The 21010-nt window shown below is 42.2% G+C and overlaps 1 protein-coding gene across 1 annotated transcript; it reads left to right on the top strand.

Annotated features, from left to right (window-relative positions):
- Positions 1 to 9374: 9374 nt before the first annotated feature.
- LOC141250882 (beta-glucosidase BoGH3B-like) lies at positions 9375 to 12616 on the top strand. The gene is made up of 9 exons (XM_073670139.1): positions 9375 to 9546; positions 9646 to 9850; positions 9942 to 10032; positions 10102 to 10247; positions 10326 to 10569; positions 10646 to 10750; positions 10830 to 11012; positions 11848 to 12049; positions 12123 to 12616. The coding sequence occupies exons 1-9, from the start codon at positions 9375 to 9377 to the stop codon at positions 12614 to 12616; spliced, it is 1842 nt and encodes a 613-aa protein (XP_073526240.1).
- The last annotated feature ends 8394 nt before the right edge of the window (positions 12617 to 21010 follow it).

The raw sequence follows: 21010 nt of genomic DNA, 5'->3' as shown, positions 1-21010 counted from the left end.
CTCGCGAGACCACACCTCGACCAACGAAGGCACATGACCCTCGAGAAAGAGATACTCGAGGACCCTGTGGGGCTGGATGTTGGGGCAGGTCCCATGGTCTATTTTAATTTTAATAGATTTATTGTCCGAAATCAAAGAAAAGGGGAAAAGGCCCATTAAGAAGCGGCTCATATAGCTTTCCCTATAAATACAAAGGTATAAGATACGGAGAAGGGATCACTTTTTTCACACGAACTAAAACTCTGCCGAAATGCAGAGCCAAAAGTACTCCGTTGTCTTATTATACCCGAGCACTAATCGTAATACCTACCCCTCTATCGAGCTGATACTGACTTGAGCGTCGGAGAGCCAAATCTAGAGGAAGCCCTTCCTCTTCCCTTAGATTTGGTTGTGCAGGTACATCGCCGAGGACGTTCGTTGGCTGATCGACGAGAACTTTGGACTCTGGAAGCTTGGACAGTCTTTACCCTCAGCTAAGGAAGTCAAGAGTGAATCTAAGCCTCTTGTCGAGACGTGTTGACTCTACGAGGAACTTGGACTTCAACATAAACAGATTTGATGAAAGAGGTAATTGAAAAACAAACAAGCTTGATAAACAAAGATGGAAGTGGAAGATGACCCACCACTCCAACATTCTGATACAAAGGTTCACCAAAATACAACAACAAAAGTAAATTCATACAAGGGGTAAATAACTTACAAGCCTTACCATCATTGTTCACAAAATACAGATTAGGCGAAAAAAATCCAACTAGGGACAACAAAAGTAAATTTATTGAGACCTTCATCTGTTGTTTGTGGTTCCAAACAGTGACCCATTTGTTCCATAACAATGTTCCTCTTATCTAATAAAAAAAGAAGGTTGTCATTATAACATCAGTAAGCATTATACTGGTAAGTAGTTATCACAGTTGTTGGGTCAATCAAGCAAATCAATTCATAAAAATAATTCAGAACTGTATAACCTGTGGTTTTGGAATTTTCCTGATCTTGTTCCTCGGGGTTAGCAAGTTGGTTCACATTCAGCTCCACGACGGGAATTGCATCTTGATTGACAAAATAACTTTTAGTTAGAGGATTATCAAAGATAAATTCTAACTAAAGGTTCCCTAAAGACATCCAGGAGAGAATATGAGTTTTGAGTTCAGAAAATGAAGTGTAGATAGTATAATTCTCAGATTTTAACAACCAAGTTTTGTAGTTATATTCAAGAAACATGAAACTAAGGTGAAAAAAAGAGGGGATAATGTCCAGTACATATATAAAGGCCATATAAGGAATAGAGTAATATATGTTAGTCATAGAGAAGGTAATAGTATTCATAACAATCTTAAGTATTCAGAAGGTAAACATAGGATGTCAATTCGAGCAATCATATATTAAACTATTATTAAGGAAATTAAAGGGGTTCAGAGTTCTACCTGATGCAGGGATAACATGGGGTTGAGTATCCATGTTAAACTCAAACTCCGGATCATCATTTAGAATCTCATCAGAATCATCGGATCAGAAATGATGTTAACACCACATTTTTTGGACAGATATGGTTTGTTTTGGTGATGGAGGTTTGGTAGATTGGTTGGGATGGTTTTCTTGTTCTTACCTATCTCACTCCATCATTGGCCCAAGAGGAGGTCACATCATTATAGACAGTTTGGTGTTTAGAGGTGGATTTTGTAATGGTGATCCTTAGAGTTGGTATTGGGATAGATCAATTATTGCATACCTCAAAATCATGGTCTGACAGTCCACACACTCCACATCCATTAGGGAAGTCATCAAAAAGCTTGTATCTAATAGGATTACCAAACTCATCAGGAATAATAATTTTTTTCCCAACATTGAGTGCCACATCAACGTTGATACAAACCTTGTGAACATATTCATTCTATTGCTTTTGTGGGTGGGGTCCATTTTAAGAAAAGAACCAGCAAAGTTTTCTTCTATGATAGCATTGAGTGCTTCAGCTTTAGCAAACTCTTCGGGAGAAAGTGCAGGCTGACCCAGAGGTCAAGCTGTGAGATTGATTCTTTGGCTGGGTCAAAACCTGGGTGTCAGGACTTAATGAGGAGTAACTAACTAAATACATGATAGGGACGGGATTCCCAAACTATATTAAAGTCAACCTAGTTTGAAAAATTAATTTCAAACCAACCATCCTTGAGGACAGAGAAACAAATGTCACCTTTGGGCTTTGGTAGTACGCCATTCGGTTCTCAGTTTAGGAAAGAGTCTTTAGAACTCTTTTTGTTCCACAACAAGGAAACTATACAAAGTGGCTCTTTCTTCTTTTTAGCATTGTTTCTAGCAAAGGCAAGTTTCTGGAATAAAGCTTGGGAATCAACCATTTTTGAAGTATTAGAAGACTTGGTTTGTACACATGGTACTTAGGTAAAGTCATGCAAAGACGATTGAGTTGGTAAAATAGGGGATATAGAAACCCCCTTAGGTTTTGGGTAATCAGATACGGAGCTGGTAATATTTTGTTTGGTAGAATCAATGATAACAATCTTGGCAAAGGAAGTCTTACGTTTACCTTTTTCCATCATCCTATGCTTAAAAGCCACCAGGAAGCAGTAATTGAAATGTAGAATATTCAGAGAATGTTTTGACTGAGGACAGAGCAATACAACAAATGTAGTAAAGATATATATAGCCGAGGATGATAATATAAGGTACCATGTATATTTAGGCCACTGATAAGACGTGAGATAAAGATTCACTAAGACTAAAGACCGGAAGCATCATGGTTCCGATATTTTAAAATAAAGATATGGTGTAAGTGAATATACCTTTCGGATTTTGGCCTGAGAGAAGGGATCTTGGTAATTGATAATCGGTAAAAGTGAAGGCCGTACTAAACAAACAAGAAACCCTTCCACTCAAACCACCAACACGCAACACAGAAGATGGCGCCAACGTACGGAAGGCATGCGAGTAGAGAGAAGAGGAGGAACTGGGAGGAGGACTCCATTTTCGCCCATCCTTTGTAACAGAGATTAGACATCCAAAAGGTGAGAAAAACATGCCAAAGCCTTACCCACGCTTCATCAAAGTCAAAACATGTAACTGAAAGAAAAAAACCCTGAGATAACCCTAAGTTCCCTACCATGGATAAATCCACACCGCCCATGGAGGCGACAACCTCCCCCACACCAGACTTTGTCCCTGAAACACAACCATCCCAACTTCCCAAGAACATTGGGGTCCCCCTACACGCCGACGACCCCATGATAACAAACCATACCACCCCCATCCTAGAAGAAGTGCTACCCACCACCCAACAGCAAGCAAACAGGTCGTGGAAGTCCATTGTCTTTGAAGAAGAAGAATCTAGAGTGGTGCTGCTGCCGGACTTCCTCAAAGACAAGATACCATTGAACAACCCCCTAGTGAGAATGTCGACCCTATCGTTACCATTTCTGATGAAGTATTGTAGGTCCTTGCATCGGTTTGGAAATCTTCCTTAGTTATCAAAGATTTGGGCACCATGATCACTTATGAAATCATGCTCAGAAAGCTGAATGAGCTTTGGAAGCCAAAAGCCAAGATGAGAGTTGTTGACCTTCCTAATGGATACTATCCGGTGAAGTTTACAAAGGAGGTGGACTACATGAATGTGCTAACCGTGGGACCTTGGACGATGTTTGGGCACTACATTGTCATAAAGCCATGGTCCCCAAGTTTCAACCCGATGATGGATGCCGTGCAGACTATGCTGGCATGGATCCGTCTAATGGAACTGCCCCTGGTTTACTACAAGGAGTCCACATTTAATGAATATTGCATGCTTGATCGGACACCCCATCAAGGTTGACGCCAGGACGATTAACGCTAATAGGGGCGTTTTGTGAGAATCTGCATTTAGCTGGATCTTTCCAAACCTTTGAAGGGTGCAACAATCGTTAATGGAAATCGTGTGTTAGTCCAGTATGAAGGCCTCCATGCCATTTGCTTCGGGTGTGGCAGATTTGGCCACTTCCAGCCTGCTTGTCCGCATGATCCAAAGAATGTTGCTCGAAGAGTGGAACTGGAAAAAGAAAAGGAGGCCGAATTCGCTTCCAGAAAAGGATAGACCATGGGGGCTTGGATGAAAACCCTACCAAAGACAGCACTCGTACCGAGATGGTGGGAAGAGGAGCCTAAACCCGGGTTGTAGCCCTGCTACCAACCCGCCTGCAAAATCTGGCAACAAAACATCGGCTTTTGGGAAGGCTGGAGGAAAGCACGCTGCACAGACCGTCGATCAACAAAAGAGCCCAAATCATGCGGCTGGGGCGAGTTCCAGCATAAACCTAGGTCAACTTCCTAGGGATGAGAAAGATCTGGTAGGCCAGAAGGATGGTAAAGGAAGTCAGCGAGTTTCCGTTGGTAAGGAAGGTAAAAGAGGAATGTCAGAGGGTGTCCAGAATAAAGCTGTAGGAAAGGTGGGTACGAATGAGGAAGGGGAAGTTATTCTGGATAAAAATAAGAAAAAGAACAGGTATAGAAAACAGGCCCGTATCAACGCCCTCGCTTCTTCGGTTGGGCCTGGGCCTCTTTGCTCTCTGACCCATCAGGCCAAGGGAAAAGACGTAGAACTGAGGATGGGCCTTGCGATCCTGTTGGCGGCCCTATACCCGCCCTCTCTTCTAAAGCGGGTTGCTCTAAAGGTCTGTCTGTGGAATTGGACCTTTATCGTTGGCCAACAAAGGTAATGTAGTTGTTGTGATTAGAAGAATTGAAGAAGCTAACAGAGTGGTTGCCAGTCACTTTGAGCCCTCTTTATGAGGACGTTTGATCCTATACCCTTTCCCAAGTATCCAAATGGATGTTCTTCTTTGGATTTGCTTCGGAGTCGGTAAGCCCGGCTTTGCTAAACAGGTTAACTACATGATATGTACTCACTCCATTAAGATCCTTGCTTTATTCAAAACTCAAATATCGGGGGGCGCTGCGGAGAAGGTTTGTAAGGACATTAGTCTCCCTAATCCGCATACAGTGGAAGCTATTGGGTGATCTGGAGGCATTTGGCTCTTCTGGGATGCTCAAAGTGTGAACCTCCAGATAATTACGAACCATCAGAATTTCATCCGAACCGAGATTAGCTCAGTAAGATATAGTTTCCAATTTGTGTTTACGTACGCTCCACCCACTAAATTCCACCGTAGAAGGTATTGGGCCAGCTTGATGTCTGACTTAGAGAATGTTTCAGACAATCTCTTTGTGGGAGGGGATTTCAACTACATTGTGGATTTCTTTGAGAGGCAAGGTGGTTCCGGCAATCTACATAACGACTCGGGTACTTTCAAATATCTCATTGAGGAGTTGGGCTTCATCGACATGGGGTTCTCGGTTTAGAGATTTACCTGGAGAAGAGGACTTTCGGCTAATCCTATGTAGCTAAAAGACATGATCATGTTGTGCTAAATTGTACAGGCATATTGGCGCGGCCTGAGTCAAGGGTTCATCATCTCCCAAATCTTTGTTCGGATCATACGCCACTTTTTACCAGCTTCAATCCGCCTCCTGACAGGAACCGTCGACGACGAGCATTCAGGTTCAAAGCTGCGTGGCTTACCCATGGGGATTTCCAAAATTTTCTTAGGGGTATATTGCCGGCGAATGCTCCTGCCACTGTTGCCTTAAACCACATCAGGCCGAAGTTTCAAAAGTGGAATAAGGTTACATTTGGCAATATCATTGACCGCAAGGAGAGAATCGCTTCGAATTTGGAGAAAAATCAAAGGGAAATCGATATTAGAGTTACTGATGCGCTCCGTGAAGAAAGAAATAAGCTTCAATAGGAGATGGTTGAGATCCTCAATCAAGAAGAATTACTTTGGAGTCGGAAGTTCCGAGAACTGTGGCTTCAAGGGGGTGATAGAAATACGTCTTTCTTTCATGCCTCCACTATCGTTTGAACGCGCTATATAAAACTGAAGCTTTGCATTAAGATGATGGCTCCTGGATTGATTCTAAATAGGGGATTGAGGAGGCCGTTTCTGATTATTTCAACAACCTCTATGGGCTGCCCGTTTCGGAAATGTACCTTATCTCCCTTGAACATGAGCTTTACCCAAAGTTGGATCCTTCCTCTTTGCCAGGCTGGATAGACCCATTGAAGAGAATGAGATCACTTATGCAATTAATCTCCTGGGCGTGTTTAAATCTTCAGGGCTCGGCGGATTCCAGCCTGTCTTTTCCAAAAATGTTGGGGCACCATCCAGGATTCAGTGATCAAGCCTGTCACGGAGTTTTTTCGATCAAGTGAACTCCCCAAGGACCTCAACGACGCTCTTATTATGCTGATTCCCAAGGTGAACAACCCGGTCTAGGTTCAAAATTTCCACCCCATAAGTCTTTGTAATGTTTGATACAAAACTATCACCAAATTGTTGGCTAATAGAATGCAACCCATTATAAACAAACTGGTTAGTCTGGCTCAGGGCAATTTTCTACCGGGGAGAGTCATTACCAATATTGTTTTGGCTCAAGAAATAGTCCACTCGATGCATTTCAAAGAAGGGTGAAGGGTTGGCTTATCCTGAAAGTGGATCTAAAAAAGGCTTATAATCGTCTGAGATGGTATTTTCTTGTGGATTGCCTTTACGATGCGGGATTTTCCGAATCATGGGTTAGATGGATCTCAGAATGCGTGTCTACACCATCTTTCCGTGTTTTGGTGAATGGGGAAGCAATTGACCCCTTCAGGCCCTCTAGAGGTATTCGTCAAGGCGACCCGATATCTCCTTACCTTTTCATTCTTTGTGTTGAAAGACTCAATCAGATGATTACATAACTTGTAGAGAACCTTAAGTGGAAACCAATCAGACTATTCGGGGGGCCCTAAGATCTCCCATTTGCTTTTTGCGGATGATACACTGCTCGTTGCGGAGGATTCGGTTGATCAAATTATGGTGATTAAGAACAGTCTAGACCAGTTTTGCCGAGAATCAGGCCAAAGAGTTAACAACAGCAAACCAAATAGTTCGTTTCTACTAATGTGGATGTCGCTTTGAAGGTGCAATTACAAGCTGCCTCATCCTACTAGGTTGTTAACGACTTCGGCTCCTATTTGGGTATTCCGCTCCTTCATGAGCGCGTCAGCAAGGACACTTTCAAGCCCCTCCTGGAGAAGATCAGGGCCAGATTAAAGGGTTGGAAGGTTCGGCACCTCAGTTTTGCTGGTAGAACAACCCTTGCAAAAGCAGTTATCTCGTCGCTTCAAGTTTACACCATGGGTGCCTTGGCAATCCCGGATGCTACGTGTAAAGCCATTGATAGATGCACCAACTCTTTCATATGGATAGTACTGATGAGAAGCGGCGTATGCATCTAGTGAGATGGCCGTAAATTTGTAAAGAAAAAGGCATGGGGGTCTGGGTATTAAGAGCATGAGTCGTCTTAATAGTGCACTCCTCGGCAAGTTGGGTTGGAGATTTCTTTCACAGTGTCATAGTCCTTGGGCCGAGGTCATCCGAGCTAAGTATGTCAGACCCTCACAAGCAACTCACAACAATCCTTCTCACACGTAGAGGGGCATTAAATTGGGTGTGGAAAAGGTTGTTGTGAAAGGTTGTTGTTGGAGCCTTGGTAATGGTAAAGTGATTCGCTTTTGGAAGTATCCGTGGATTATGGAGGATCCTCTGCTTGCATACATTACAGTTCTTGTGCTCCCTCTTGCTATCGACAACAAGGTGATCTCTTACTGGCAGACGGGTAGGGGTTGGGAGTGGAATTTGTTCTCTCATTTCTTACCAAACTCGGTTGTGTTAAGAATTGCGGCGGTGTCAATTTCATAGGATGAGGAGGTTGAGGATGTGCTGAGGTGGGGGCCGTCAAATACGGGTGACTATTCAGTGAGATCCTCTTATAATATGTTGGGTTGCGATGACATTGATTTTGAGATCGACTCACACATTTTGAAGAGGATTTGGTGCCTTAATGCTTCTGAACTGGTTCGAAGTTTCTGCATGCTCATACTTAAGGGGGTGGTACTTACAAATGTGGAGCGTAAGAGACACCACATCTCTAACTCGGATGTGTGTCAGGGTTGCAATATGGAGCCAGGGACGTTGCTGCACCTTTTTCGTGACTGTCCTCTTATCCGGGATGTGTGGATTAGGTGTGTCCCATTCACACATCTCCATGCCTTTTTCTCTGCCGACTTCGCGCTATGGTTATGGATTAACATTCAGTGCAATGAGAGTTGGAAGGAGCATTCAGTGTGGTCTGATTTATTTGCCTCGTGTTTGTGGTGGAGTTGGAAGTGGAGGAATAGCAGAACTTTTCAGGGCCATGACTTTGTTGGTAACACTATGCCAGGTGCATTTTAATGGGGCTAAGGAATGAAAATAAACCAAGCCGCACTACTGGCTACATCAATTGGGAGAAGTCAGGGGCCACCTGGGTGAACCTAAATACCGATGGCACTGTTTGTCAGGGTATTGCGGCTGGTGATGGTGTTATTAGAGACTCTGAGGGGCAATGGCTTTCGGGTTTCGTTTTTCTACATTGGCTCCTGCAGCGTGATCGAAGCCGAACTTTGGGCCATTGTGAAGGGTCTCAGCTTAGCCTGGGATAAGGGGTACATGAGGGTTTACCTTGAGAATGACTCGAAGGTTGCGGTTCAGTTGCTAGATAAACCTGTGGAACGTAAACACCCACTCTTTTGTCTTGTGTCGAAAGGTCAAGACCTAATCCGTATGGATTGGCCTATCGAATTCCGTCATATCTTCTGGGAAGTCAACTCTCTCGCGGACTACCTGGCCTCTCCTGCCTTCTCGTTCCCTTGGGTTGGCATATTTTGGGCGAGCCGCCTGACGACTCTCTCTATTTTGTTAATCTTAATGTAATCGGGTTGGCCGTGCCCAGACTGTTACCTTTCTAATATTGTTTTTTCAGTTATTGAAGTTTTTCGTCATAAAAAAAAAAAAAGTCAAAACATGTAACTAGATCCAGGAAGGGAGAAGAGACAACAGAAATTTGATTCGGATCCAACCATAAGGTTTGGTTGAGATGGATTGAGAAGAAGAAACCAAGGGTTACCAATTAGGAAAGGCAAAGGGGTTATAGTGGGACTATTTTTTTCGTTTTAGAGTTTTTTTTATTCAATGACCAATATTATCCCATGCAAAACCCCCTTAATTCACCTAACAACAATACACAACTGAGATTCAACAAAATATAAAAGAAAAAAAGAAAGACCGACTGATTTACCTACCTTTCATCCTTTCCAAAAAAACAAAAACAAATATTACCCACCTTCCAACTGCTACCTCGCAGGCTACATAAATTACTACTAGTTCCAGACTCCAGTAGCAGCAAAGTGAAAGCTGTGCGGGAAAACAAAATCTTCTTCAACTGTATTTGTGTCTGAGACTGAAAACTAAATGGGGGAGGTGATAGATCACTCCAAATGCGTCTACAAGGACCCTAACCAGCCAATTGAAGCAAGAGTGAAGGACCTCCTCTCTCGCATGACTCTCCAGGAGAAGCTCGGCCAGATGACTCAGATCGAACGCCGTGTCACCACCCCCGCCGCCCTCAAAGACTTGGGCGTTGGTAATCGGACCTCCAGTCCTGTCACTCACCTTATATATGAAAGTTTATTATTGCGCAGAATCATAGACATTGAATACTGAATGAGGTATTCGTTCGCAGGGAGCATACTCAGTGCGGGTGGGAGTGGTCCGTTTGAGCAGGCCTTGTCCGCGGATTGGGCTGAAATGGTCGACGGATTTCAAAAGTCGGCTCTGGAATCGCGACTCGGGATTCCTATTATATATGGAATTGATGCCGTTCACGGTAACAACAGCGTCTACGGTGCCACTATCTTCCCTCACAATGTCAATCTTGGAGCTACCAGGTTCTCTGAAACTATTCCGATACACCCGTTTACATTCTACGAGTTCTAGTGCGAGTGATCGACTTGTTTGTCTGAACTTGTATGTATCCAGAGATGGCGATCTGGCTAGAAGGATTGGGGCTGCTACGGCACTGGAAGTTAGAGCTAGTGGAATTCACTATGCTTTCTCTCCTTGTCTAGCTGTGAGTAATTTCTGGACATTGACACTTCTATCTACTTTGTTGCGCAATAACTATGTTGGCCAAAAATAGGTATGCAGAGATCCTAGATGGGGAAGATGCTATGAGAGTTTTAGTGAGGACCCTGATATAGTGAAACAGATGACATCTATCGTGTCAGGGCTCCAAGGTGACCCTCCAAAAGCTCACCCTCATGGTTATCCTTTCGTAGCTGGAAGGTAATTACAGCCTTTTGCTTCCCATTACCTTTTGTTTGCTTATAGATATAGTTTCTTATTTCCTTAATATGATTTCAGCAAGAATGTTATTGCGTGTGCAAAGCATTGGGTTGGAGATGGCGGAACAGACAAAGGCTTAAATGAGGGAAATACTATAATATCATATGACGATCTGGAGAAAATCCACATGGCCCCATACCCAGATTGTATTGCCCAGGGAGTCTGCACTGTCATGGCTTCCTATTCCAGCTGGAACGGCAGAAAATTACATGCTGATCGTTTTCTCTTGACTGAAGTTTTGAAAGAGAAATTGGGTTTTGAGGTATATACACTTATGGTGATGTATCATATTCAATTGATGAGCTCAAGTGATGTACATTGATATACATGTGGTGCAGGGTTTTGTAATTTCAGACTGGGAAGCACTTGACAAACTTTGTGAACCCCGTGGTTCTGATTATAGGTACTGCATTTGCACTGCAGTAAACGCAGGAATCGACATGGTAAAACTGAATTCTAACTTACTCAAGTCTGGAAGCAAACTGTCATGTACCAGATAAGTATTCATGACTAAACGTACAGGTGATGGTACCTTTAAGATTCCAAAAGTTTCTGGAGGATTTGACATCTCTAGTAGAATCTGGGGATGTGGCAATGTCTAGGATTGATGATGCTGTTGAAAGAATCCTGAGAGTAAAGTTTGTTTCTGGTCTTTTTGAACAACCCTTCGCTGATAGCTCCCTGCTGGATATAGTTGGTTGCAAGGTATATTTTCTTGCGCGCTGATGCTACTTCATGTTTAAGTGAACAAAGTCATTGTTTATTTGCCAAGATCCCTGTCATGTTTTGTGGTTTTTTGCTGCTATTCCAAATTCTATCTACAGAGCATCTATTATTCCCTAGTAATTTAAGAAACCCCATCCCTGGTCATACCCTTCTCTTGCTGAGACGTGTGAACAATAATAAAATATTTATTGATTATTTATAGAAGATGTTTCTTATGTTTCTGGTACATTTTTCAGCATATTATTGGTGCACTTTCCAGTACAAGTACACACTGCTGCACTCCCAAATAGTGCACTAGTGCACTCCTCTTTGTACTAGGGTGCATTTCTTAGTAATGCACTGGTGCACTGATGCACTCCTCAGTTTGAGTGCACTACTTATACACTCGCGAGTGCACTATCAAGTGCACTCCATAGTAGTGACTGGTGCACTATCCAGTAATATATTGGTGTATTAACATAGTCTGTACGAATTATATAGTTCGCAGCTAATAAACCCTCGTTACTTCTATACACCTATTTTTTGCTGCTACTTTTGGCAGACAACATTATGCGCATGTCATGAAAGTACATGTGTAACTGCATCTTAATCAAATGTATGTGTTTTATTACGTGTTGTGCATTTTGAGAAAATACTAAAGGAAATAAATTAGTTGTTGACATATATATAGGGCACTTTTCAAGTTTTTTTGGAGATTTGAAATGAGATTCCTCTCTATGTATAGTTGTACTAGATTTTTATAGGTTATAGTACATGAGATTCCTCTCTATGAAGAAGCTCTATGTATGCTGAATTAATAAGGCACCTTGTGCAGTTACATCGCGATTTAGCACGTGAAGCAGTACGGAAGTCGATGGTTCTCCTGAAGAACGGGAAGGAACCGAAGAATCCTGTTTTACCGCTGGACAGGAATGCAAGAAAGATTCTTGTTGCTGGAACGCACGCTGACGATCTCGGATATCAATGTGGAGGGTGGACTGCTACTTGGGATGGGCGTAGTGGCAGACTAACCATTGGTAAGTAATAATGTCAGTTTGGCTAGCACCAGTGGTAGGTCGGAGTTTTTATACGTGTGTCTGTATGAATCAGGAACAACTTTATTGGACGCGATCAGATCAGTTGTAGGGGATGAAACAGAAGTGGTATACGAGCAAGTGCCATCTCCTGACACATTGGGCAGAGGAGGATTCGATTACGCCATTGTAGCAGTGGGTGAGCCTCCATATGCAGAATTCACCGGGGACAACTCCGAGCTGACCATCCCCTTCAATGGGGCTGACATCATCAGCTCTGTTGCAGACCGAATCCCGACTGTTGTGGTTATGATATCAGGCAGACCGCTGGTTATAGAACCACGTCTTCTGGAGAAGATGGGAGCTCTGGTAGCGGCTTGGCTGCCCGGTACTGAAGGGGAAGGAATCACTGATGTTCTATTTGGAGACCATGACTTCCATGGCCAACTCCCTGTCACGTGGTTCAAAAGTGTCGAACAACTCCCACTGCATATTGGATCAGATAAGCGTTGTCAGCCTCTGTTCCCGTATGGGTTTGGCTTGAAAACGAACGGGCAAAATCTCAACTGAGATCCTCCTATTCTATGTATTTGTCATCTCTAATTCTTTGCTACATTAGCAGTTATCGCTTTCCCTTTCAATCATACTCTTAACTCAACTGCAAGGAATTGGAGGCATGTAAGGGAAAGGGAAATAAGAGCAAAAGGCATTACCAAGTATTCATAATGGCACTATGACTCTTGATAGTAGTTTTATGGATGTCATTAAGCAATCTAAGGTCTATCTTCGAGTACACCTTGGAACCCCCAAGCTATTATTGGAAACTTGTCCTTTATTGTCATGCCATTCAACTCCCCTCTAATCCACAACAAGTGTACAAAAAATCCACCCTTCTTTACCAATGAAACATGACCAGTATAGGAACTAGCACAAGATTATATTGTGCTACTTGATATTGAGGGTTAATTAGGTGCAAACTAATTTTCTATGCGGACTGTGCAGACTATGATAGTGCATCAGTGTATTACTGGATAGTGCACTAGTGAACTACTAGAAAGTGCACCAGTGCACTACTGTGAAGTGCACTTGGTAGTGCACTCACGAGTGCATCAGTAGTAGACTTGGTAGTGCACACAAAACTGAGGAGTGCACCAGTAAACTATTGAGGAGTGCACCAGTAGTGTACTGAAAAGTGCACCCTAAGGGTGCACCAGTAGTGCACTCACAAATGCACTAGCAATACACTAAGTAGTGCACTTGGTAGTGTACTGGAGAGTGCACTAAAAATATGCTGAAAAGTGCACCAGTTATGATGAGTCCGCACAAACGCACAAAAAATTAATCCACGCCGGAAACACCTTCCTATTTTATTAATCTCATTCTTCCAATTAAGTGCATATGGCTATAGGGTCTGTTTTTTTATATAGGATTTGAACGTACTAGCAAATTCTATGGTCATGATGATCGAGACAAAACGCATTATCTCATTTTCCCTATCAAAATAAACATGTCTTATATACTCGTATTTTAGCAAGTTAGCCAATGTAGACATAAGTCCAATTCACCAAGAACTGAGTTTATCAATGTAACAAGGGGAAACCATATTAGTATGTTAAAGTTGTTTACTTATGGAATGCAATTAATTAAACTTCTATCCATTTTCTAAGTTATAGATAAGTTCCTAATAATATTCAATGCACTCGTACTCAATCAATGTACAATCCTCATTATAAGAAATTCTTATTTACAACTCGTTCATAGAAGATTCTGACCTAAGTATTTAACCTAGAACACCATCTAAGAATATAGTATAAGAAATAACAAGGTCAATGATAAATAGGTTCATGCATCAAGATTCAAATAGAATATAGTTAATTTGCTACATATACACTATCAAAACTGGTCCTACAATATAGATAATTTGCTACTCAAGTCAACTCTATAAACAAATCAATTATATATGTGATGTAAATATTCGAATATGCAATATCAGAGGTTGCGTAGGTTGCGAGTCTAAAGATGTTGAAATCAAGGACAACAGTGTTGGGAATTAGTCTAATCTATAACTGCTTATAAATCAGCGGAAGCTCAGAAACAATGAATCTGTGAAATCTGGATCTCAAACCTGAAACTAAAATACCAAAAGCAAACCAACACAGAAAATGAAACCACAATTAGGCAACTGCAAACCAAAAATAATAAAGCACAACATCAATACAAGATGTAAGTGGGAAAAAACTGCCTAAAGAGAAGGAATAAAATCCATTCTTGCTCGCCAGAGCATCAAATTCACTAATCAACAAAGAAATACAAGTGTTTATACAAATATTACATTGAAGATATCAACAAATGGAGTATCAACTAAAGTAAAACTCTAACCTAATCTAAAACACTTGTAACTCTAATAATTAGGTAGTCAAAGAAGATTCTGTTATTGACAAAATTCTGATGTCAGCTTCTCGAATAGAAGAACGACAATCTAAATCAAAGACATTATGCTCCATCAAAATCTCTTCTTTCTTCTTCTCTCTCTTGATCTCTCTCTCAAATGGGGCTGCTAGGGCAAATATAATTGCTCTCAAAACATCAGCACTCTTCAAGTGCAAATTGTCGTCCAATTTGCTTATATATGCTTAAGCAAATAAAGGGTTTGGATGGACTAATGGGTTTGGCCCAACAATCATCCCCTCCATCTAATGGGAAAAACGTTACACTGGATTGAGATCATCACTTGCGCATCAGTCCCACCATCTTGGCACAGAACTGATGCTTTTCAACGGTCACCACCTTGGTGAATATGTCACCTAGATCCTTGTCTATGTGTATCTTCTTCAAGATTATCTGATAATCACTCACAATATCTCGAATCCAGTGGTACTTGACATCGATATGCTTTGTCCGAAATGGTATGTAGCATTCTTGCTCAAATCTAGAGCGTTCTGACTGTCACGGTTTGCCACATACTTATCTTGCTTCAGATTTGGCTCTTCAAGAAATCTCTTGATCCAGAGCATCTCTTTTCCAGCTTATGTCATGGAAATATATTCTTCCTTTGTCATAGACAAAGCAACACACTTCTTTAACTTAGATTTCCATGACACAACTCCCCCAACAAAAGTGAACACATAACCCAATGTGGACTTTCTACCATGGTGATCTTCTTCCATCTATGAATATGTGAAATTGATAGGACGTGTCGTATGTTGTCCTAATCAAATTAATCCCTTTTTACTCCCCTACTAAAGTAGAGTGGCAAGTAGGGGTCGAATCCCACAAGGAAACAAAGGTATTCAATTCTTAAGATATTAGAAAGACTAACTAGTGAAAAGTAACCAGTTGGGGGTTTGAAAAACTTGTTTTGATTATTTTGATTAAATGGGACGAACACTTCATATGGTTGCTCTAACCTACTAGCCTGATTCAATGGTCCTGGGTTCCTTTTATTCGGGTTCTATCTCTATTAATAATTCCTTTATATCCTCTAAATTGCCCTAATCCATGTACTAATATTGCTAGTTAGGTCAACTAGTCCTAACAACACCTTACCTACCAACCTAGCCTTGAAACTATCAAGACTAACTCCTAGGCAACATTAAGTTCATGGATAAATAGGAAGGTATATTGCCCTTGACGCCTACACCTCATTAATCTCACTATCCTACAAGTCCAAGTAGAGATTCGTACTACTAAGTAGGCAAGGTTCTCCAACTATGATAAACCAGACCCTAACAATATTAAATCGAACTAAACAGCCTAGGTGATCAATCTAGAAAGTACATTCAATTCAATAGATATTACACGCAAGATATTAAAGCAATAGACACATAATAACATTAAGAACCAAGGATAAGAACCTCACATTGAATCAGCCTAGAGGCGCGAATCAACCATACAAAGTCTAAGGAGATTACTCCTGGCTCATTGCTAATAACTTAATGAAATGTATATTGGAAAATGAGATGATTAGGGAGAGCTTATTCATTTCGGGATGGGCTTTCACACAACTCATTTAAGGTTAGATTATTCATTTCTTATTAATAGGGAGAGCTTTGCATCTCCCTATTTATTTCGGGCTAGGCTTTCACACAACTCATTTAGGGTTAGCTTATTCATTTCGGGCTGGGCTTTCACACAACTCATTTTAGGGTTCTCATTTAGGTTTAGCTTATTCATTTCTTATAAATAGGGAGAAGAAGTCTCTCCCTAACTATAAGAAATGAATAAGCTAACCCTAAATGAGAATCCTAAAATGAGTTGTGTGAAAAACCAGCCCGAAATACACATGAACCAAGGTATAAAGTCCAATTAAAGTCCTGGAACTAGGGATTCTTGCGGCGCTGTGGTGGCTGAAGGCACGGGCGCGTGTCTAACGGAGCGATTGCTCCGTCCCTCAGAAGTTAGTGCGCGGGCGCGTCGGTGGTGGCGCGGTCGCGCCACTGTGCAACTGCACTCCTTGCCCGCTCGATCTAGGGTGCGGCCGCGCCCAGGGCAATTCGCCCCTTTTGCTTCTCTTCTTGGCACGTGCTCGTTCCTCGCCTTCCGCGTCTTCTCCCTTGTGCGCGTAATCCTTGTATTTGTACTCTTTGCTCTGTGAGGTTGAGATTATGGCAGTACGCTCCATTTGTGGCCTATTTCGCATGTAGTTAATGCTAATTCCCACTCTTGGTGATGTACAAAATTCCGCCAATCATACCCCCACACTTGAACTGTTGCTTGTCCTCTAGTATGTTGCGACTAACTCTTGGCGGGCTCAGTGAGTACGAATGATACAACCGGAGTGGTCATCGATCAACTCTTAGCTCATGGTACATGTCATCATAGAATAACGGGCGTAGATTCTGACTCTAGACACAAACTTCAAAGTAATGCAATTAAACTAGCTAGACTCTAGCGATGGTACCAACTATCCTCCAATATTTGAACTATGCTAACTCCTACGCAGATGCAATCACCTAAATCTCCAAACTATACCGAAGATGTCTCTACCCAAGTGACATATAAATGCGAATAACGAAAGATCAAATAAGCGACTAGATATTGTCCTAACATGCTTCCTACTTATGACAATTCAGCACAAGTTAAAAATTGTTTGAAAAACAGTCATCAACCAATCTCTACTCAAGTCATACCACATGCAATTTTTCTTGCTCCATTAATCCTATTACTTTTTCTACACCTTTACATTTTGGGTGTAGGGTCCGTCCATTTTATGGTCCAGACCAAATTAATATTTTTCTAGGTAGAACCTGTCCATTTTATGGTCCAGACCAAATTAATATTTTTCTAGGTAGAACCTGTCCATTTTATGGTCCAGGCTGCTATGAGACTCTTTGCTTAGTAGATCATGGAAGACCGATCCCTCCATTATTTTTCACACCTCGGGCATCGTGTGCTCTTCCGAATTTTTTTTACTAGGAGCTCACTACCTTTATACCTTTATTTTTTTTTCCTTTGTAAAAAGGACAGGGACAATTTATTATGACAAAATGATAAACAAGAGGCAAGGTGGTGACTCATGCAATCTAAATAAGGTTCTAGTGCGTCCTAGCCACAGTCCACATGCTCAAGCCTAAGTTCTCTACTTAATCCACATATCCTCACTACATATACTTGAAATATTAACATCTAAGGCATAGTAAGAAAATTTGAAGATCATGCATCTTTGTGGAAGTTCACAACGTCACAAACAAGGGGAAAAACTAAGGATACCGACTCTAAAAATTCAAATTTTAACAAGAAGAGGAAAACTGACTCAAAATTTTAAATGCAGGGATATGCGAGGCTAATCCCCTCCCCCATACTTAAACTACACAATGTCCTCATTGTGAAACAAGGACACATATAACTTAAGTGGGAAAAAGATAAATTACCTCTTCGCGGGGTTGCCTCCCGGTCAGCGCCTTTGTTTAACGTCGTTGGCTCGACGTACCTCTCTCTCATCCTGCTTCAGGCTCTTCGATGGTCATATCATCAAAAAATCCTCTCTTCTTTCTCAAGACATAGGATCGGACACCTCGCCTTTTCCTAACTCTTTCTCGTACCACCCTTTCTTTTTGAAGTGTCCGGGGGGGGGGGGGTGTACTACCTTGTGTTGGGCCTTTAGCTTCTTCTTCTTTTTCCTATGTGGCCCTTGCTGGAGTTCGGAAAGACAGGGTGCAAGTGCTCGGGGTTCTAGCTTCTAAGTGGTGTGAGATTTGGGTGGTGGTCCGGTTTAAGCTCATCTCCGGGTCGAGTGTTTCTCCCTCCTCGGCTAATGGCGGTCACGGTCATGCTCAATGAAGCCCAGCAATGCGGAGAACTCGGTGACGAAGACAGCAGCGAGGGATGCGCGGGCGTGAGGATACAAGGCGCGGTCGCGCCGATCATCAGGTGGCTTGGCGCGGGCGCGCTGTGGAGGGTGCGGTCGCGCTATAAGCTCCGAAAAGATCACCGTCAAGACGCGGTCGTGTACCTCCATGACGCGATCGCGTGCGCCCTTAGTAACAGGCACGCGGTCACGCATTATGGGGCGCGGTCGCACCTGGTCTGCAAAGGGCGTTGCACTGTCGCGCCTAGTGATGACGCGGTCGCGCTCCTCTTCAGTGCTGGGGACGCAGACGCGTGATTATGCATTGGATGATTTGTGGTTGCCTCCCTCGGGTTGTGGGCTCATGTTGACGGGCTCCTCGGTTTTAACTTCACTCTGCATCTCATCCGACCCTTGATCGTCATTCGTCTCCACAACTTTGGTGATGGTAACGAGCCTCGGGATTGTCTCTTGATACCGCAGCTCCTTGGCATATCTTTGCAACCGAATGTTCATTGACTGCCATGATTTCTTAATCTGGTCCTCCGCATAGTCTATTACTTGCTGCACATGCAAAGGTCGCCGGTCCCCATACCTTTCAGCAACACGACCAACCATTTCCTCGAGATCGTTCAGCTGGTTTAACGTATCTATGATCTCAGGCACTTCCTTGGCCATCATTCCTTCAAAAACATAAAGTAGAGTCATTAGTAGTACGGGCGCTGGCCGTTAAACGACCAACACCGAAGTCAATCAAACTAATATCGTAAGAAAAGAAAATCGGTTCCTCGGTAACGGCGCCAATTGATAGGACGTGTCGTATGTTATCCTAGTCAAATTAATCCCTTTTACTCCCCTACTAAAGTAGAGTGGCAAGTAGGGGTATAATCCCACAAGGAACAAAATTTATTCAATTCTTAAGATAATAGAAAGACTAACTAGTGAAAAGTAACTAATTGGGGGGTTTGAAAACTTGTTTTGATTGTTTTCATTAAATGGGACGAGCACTTCATATGGTTGCTCTAACCTACTAGCCTGATTCAATGGTCCTAGGTTCCTTCTATTCGGGTTCTATCTCTATTCCTAATTCCTTTATGTCCTGTAAATTGCCCTAATCCATGTACTAATATTGCTAGTTAGGTCAACTAGTCCTAACAACGTCTAACCTACCAACCTAGCCTTGAAACTATCAAGACTAACTCCTATGCAACATTAAGTTCATGAATAAATAGGAAGGTATATTGCCCTTGGCGCCTATACCTCATTAATCTCCCTATCCTACAAGTCCAACTAGTCCAAGTAGAGATTCATACTACTAAGCAGACAAGGTTCTCTAACTAGGATAAACCAGGCCCTAGCAATATTGAATAGAACTAAGCAGCCTAGGTGATCAATCTAGAAAGTACATTTAATTCAATAGATATTACGTGCAAGAGATTAAATCAATAGAGACATAATAACATTAAGAACCAAGGATAAGAACCTCACATTGAATCAGCCTAGAGGCGCGAACCAACCATACAAAGTCTAAGGAGATTACTCCTGGCTCATTGCTAATAACTTAATGAAATGTATATTGGAAAATGAGATGATTAGGGAGAGGCAAACCTCTCCCTATTTATAAGAAATGAATAAGCTAACCCTAAATGAGAATCCTAAAATGAGTTATGCGAAAGCCCAACCCGAAATACACATGAAACCAAGGTAGAAAGCCCAATTAAAGTCCCGGAACTGGGGCTTCTCGCGGTGCTGTGGCGGCTGAAGGCGCGTGCGCATGTCTAACGGCGCGATCGCGCCGTCCCTTAGAAGGTGGTGCACGGGCGCGTAGGTGGTGGCGCAGTCGCGCCACTGTGCGGCTGCACTCCTTGCCCGCGCGAGCTAGAGCACGATCGCGCCCAGGGCAATTCACCCCTTTTGCTTCTCTTCTTGGACCGTGCTCGTTCCTTACCTTCCGCGTCTTCTCCCTTGTGCGCGTAATCCTTGTATTTGTACTCTTTGCTCCGTGAGGTCGAGATTACGGCAATACGTTCCATTTGTGACCTATTTTGCTTGTAGTTAATGCTAATTCTCACTCTTAATGATGTACGAAATGACGCCAATCAGATATGCTCAAGAATAGGTTTCCCTCCTCCTAAGCATAAACTCATCATTAAAGTACCTCTCAAGTACTTAAAGATCCACTTTATAGCTTCCCAATGATCTTTTCCAGGATTAGCAAGGAACCTGCTAACGAGACCAGCTGTCTGAGCTATATCCGGCCATGTACACACCATTTCCAAATACGGATGAGTATAGAATGGGTTCCATCTTCTTCTTCTCATCACTTGAATAATGGTATGACTTCTTACTCAACTTGAATTGGTTAGCAATACGAGTACTAAACGGCTTAGCATCTCCATTTTGAAACTACTCAAAACCTTCTTGATGTACTTTTCTTGTAGTAACTATATCTTCCTGGCTTTTCTATCACAAGTAATAACTATATTTTGCACTTTTTTTATTAATCTCATTCTTCTTATAAAGTGCATATGACTAAAGGGTCTGTTTTTTTTATAGGATTTGAACCTACTAGCAAGGAATTCTATGGTCATGATGATCGAGACAAAACGCATTATTTCACTTTCTTTATCAAAATAAACATGTTTATATACTCTTATTTTAGCAAGGTAGTCAATGCA

The sequence above is a fragment of the Phyllobates terribilis genome, unplaced genomic scaffold (genome assembly GCF_046119375.1).
Source record: "Phyllobates terribilis strain yellow unplaced genomic scaffold, ASM4611937v1 Scaffold_6295__1_contigs__length_45500, whole genome shotgun sequence".
Taxonomy (NCBI): domain Eukaryota; kingdom Metazoa; phylum Chordata; class Amphibia; order Anura; family Dendrobatidae; genus Phyllobates; species Phyllobates terribilis.
Note: the sequence above shows the minus strand (reverse complement) of the source record. Positions and strands in the feature narration are given on the sequence as shown.

Excerpts from the sequence above, each read along its gene's own strand:
- LOC141250882 (XM_073670139.1), top strand. The coding sequence starts at position 9,375 with ATGGGGGAGGTGATAGATCACTCCAAATGCGTCTACAAGGACCCTAAC. Across the intron at positions 9,547-9,645 it reads CCTCAAAGACTTGGGCGTTG|GGAGCATACTCAGTGCGGGT; the intron begins GTAATCGGACCT and ends ATTCGTTCGCAG. Across the intron at positions 10,570-10,645 it reads AAGAGAAATTGGGTTTTGAG|GGTTTTGTAATTTCAGACTG; the intron begins GTATATACACTT and ends CATGTGGTGCAG.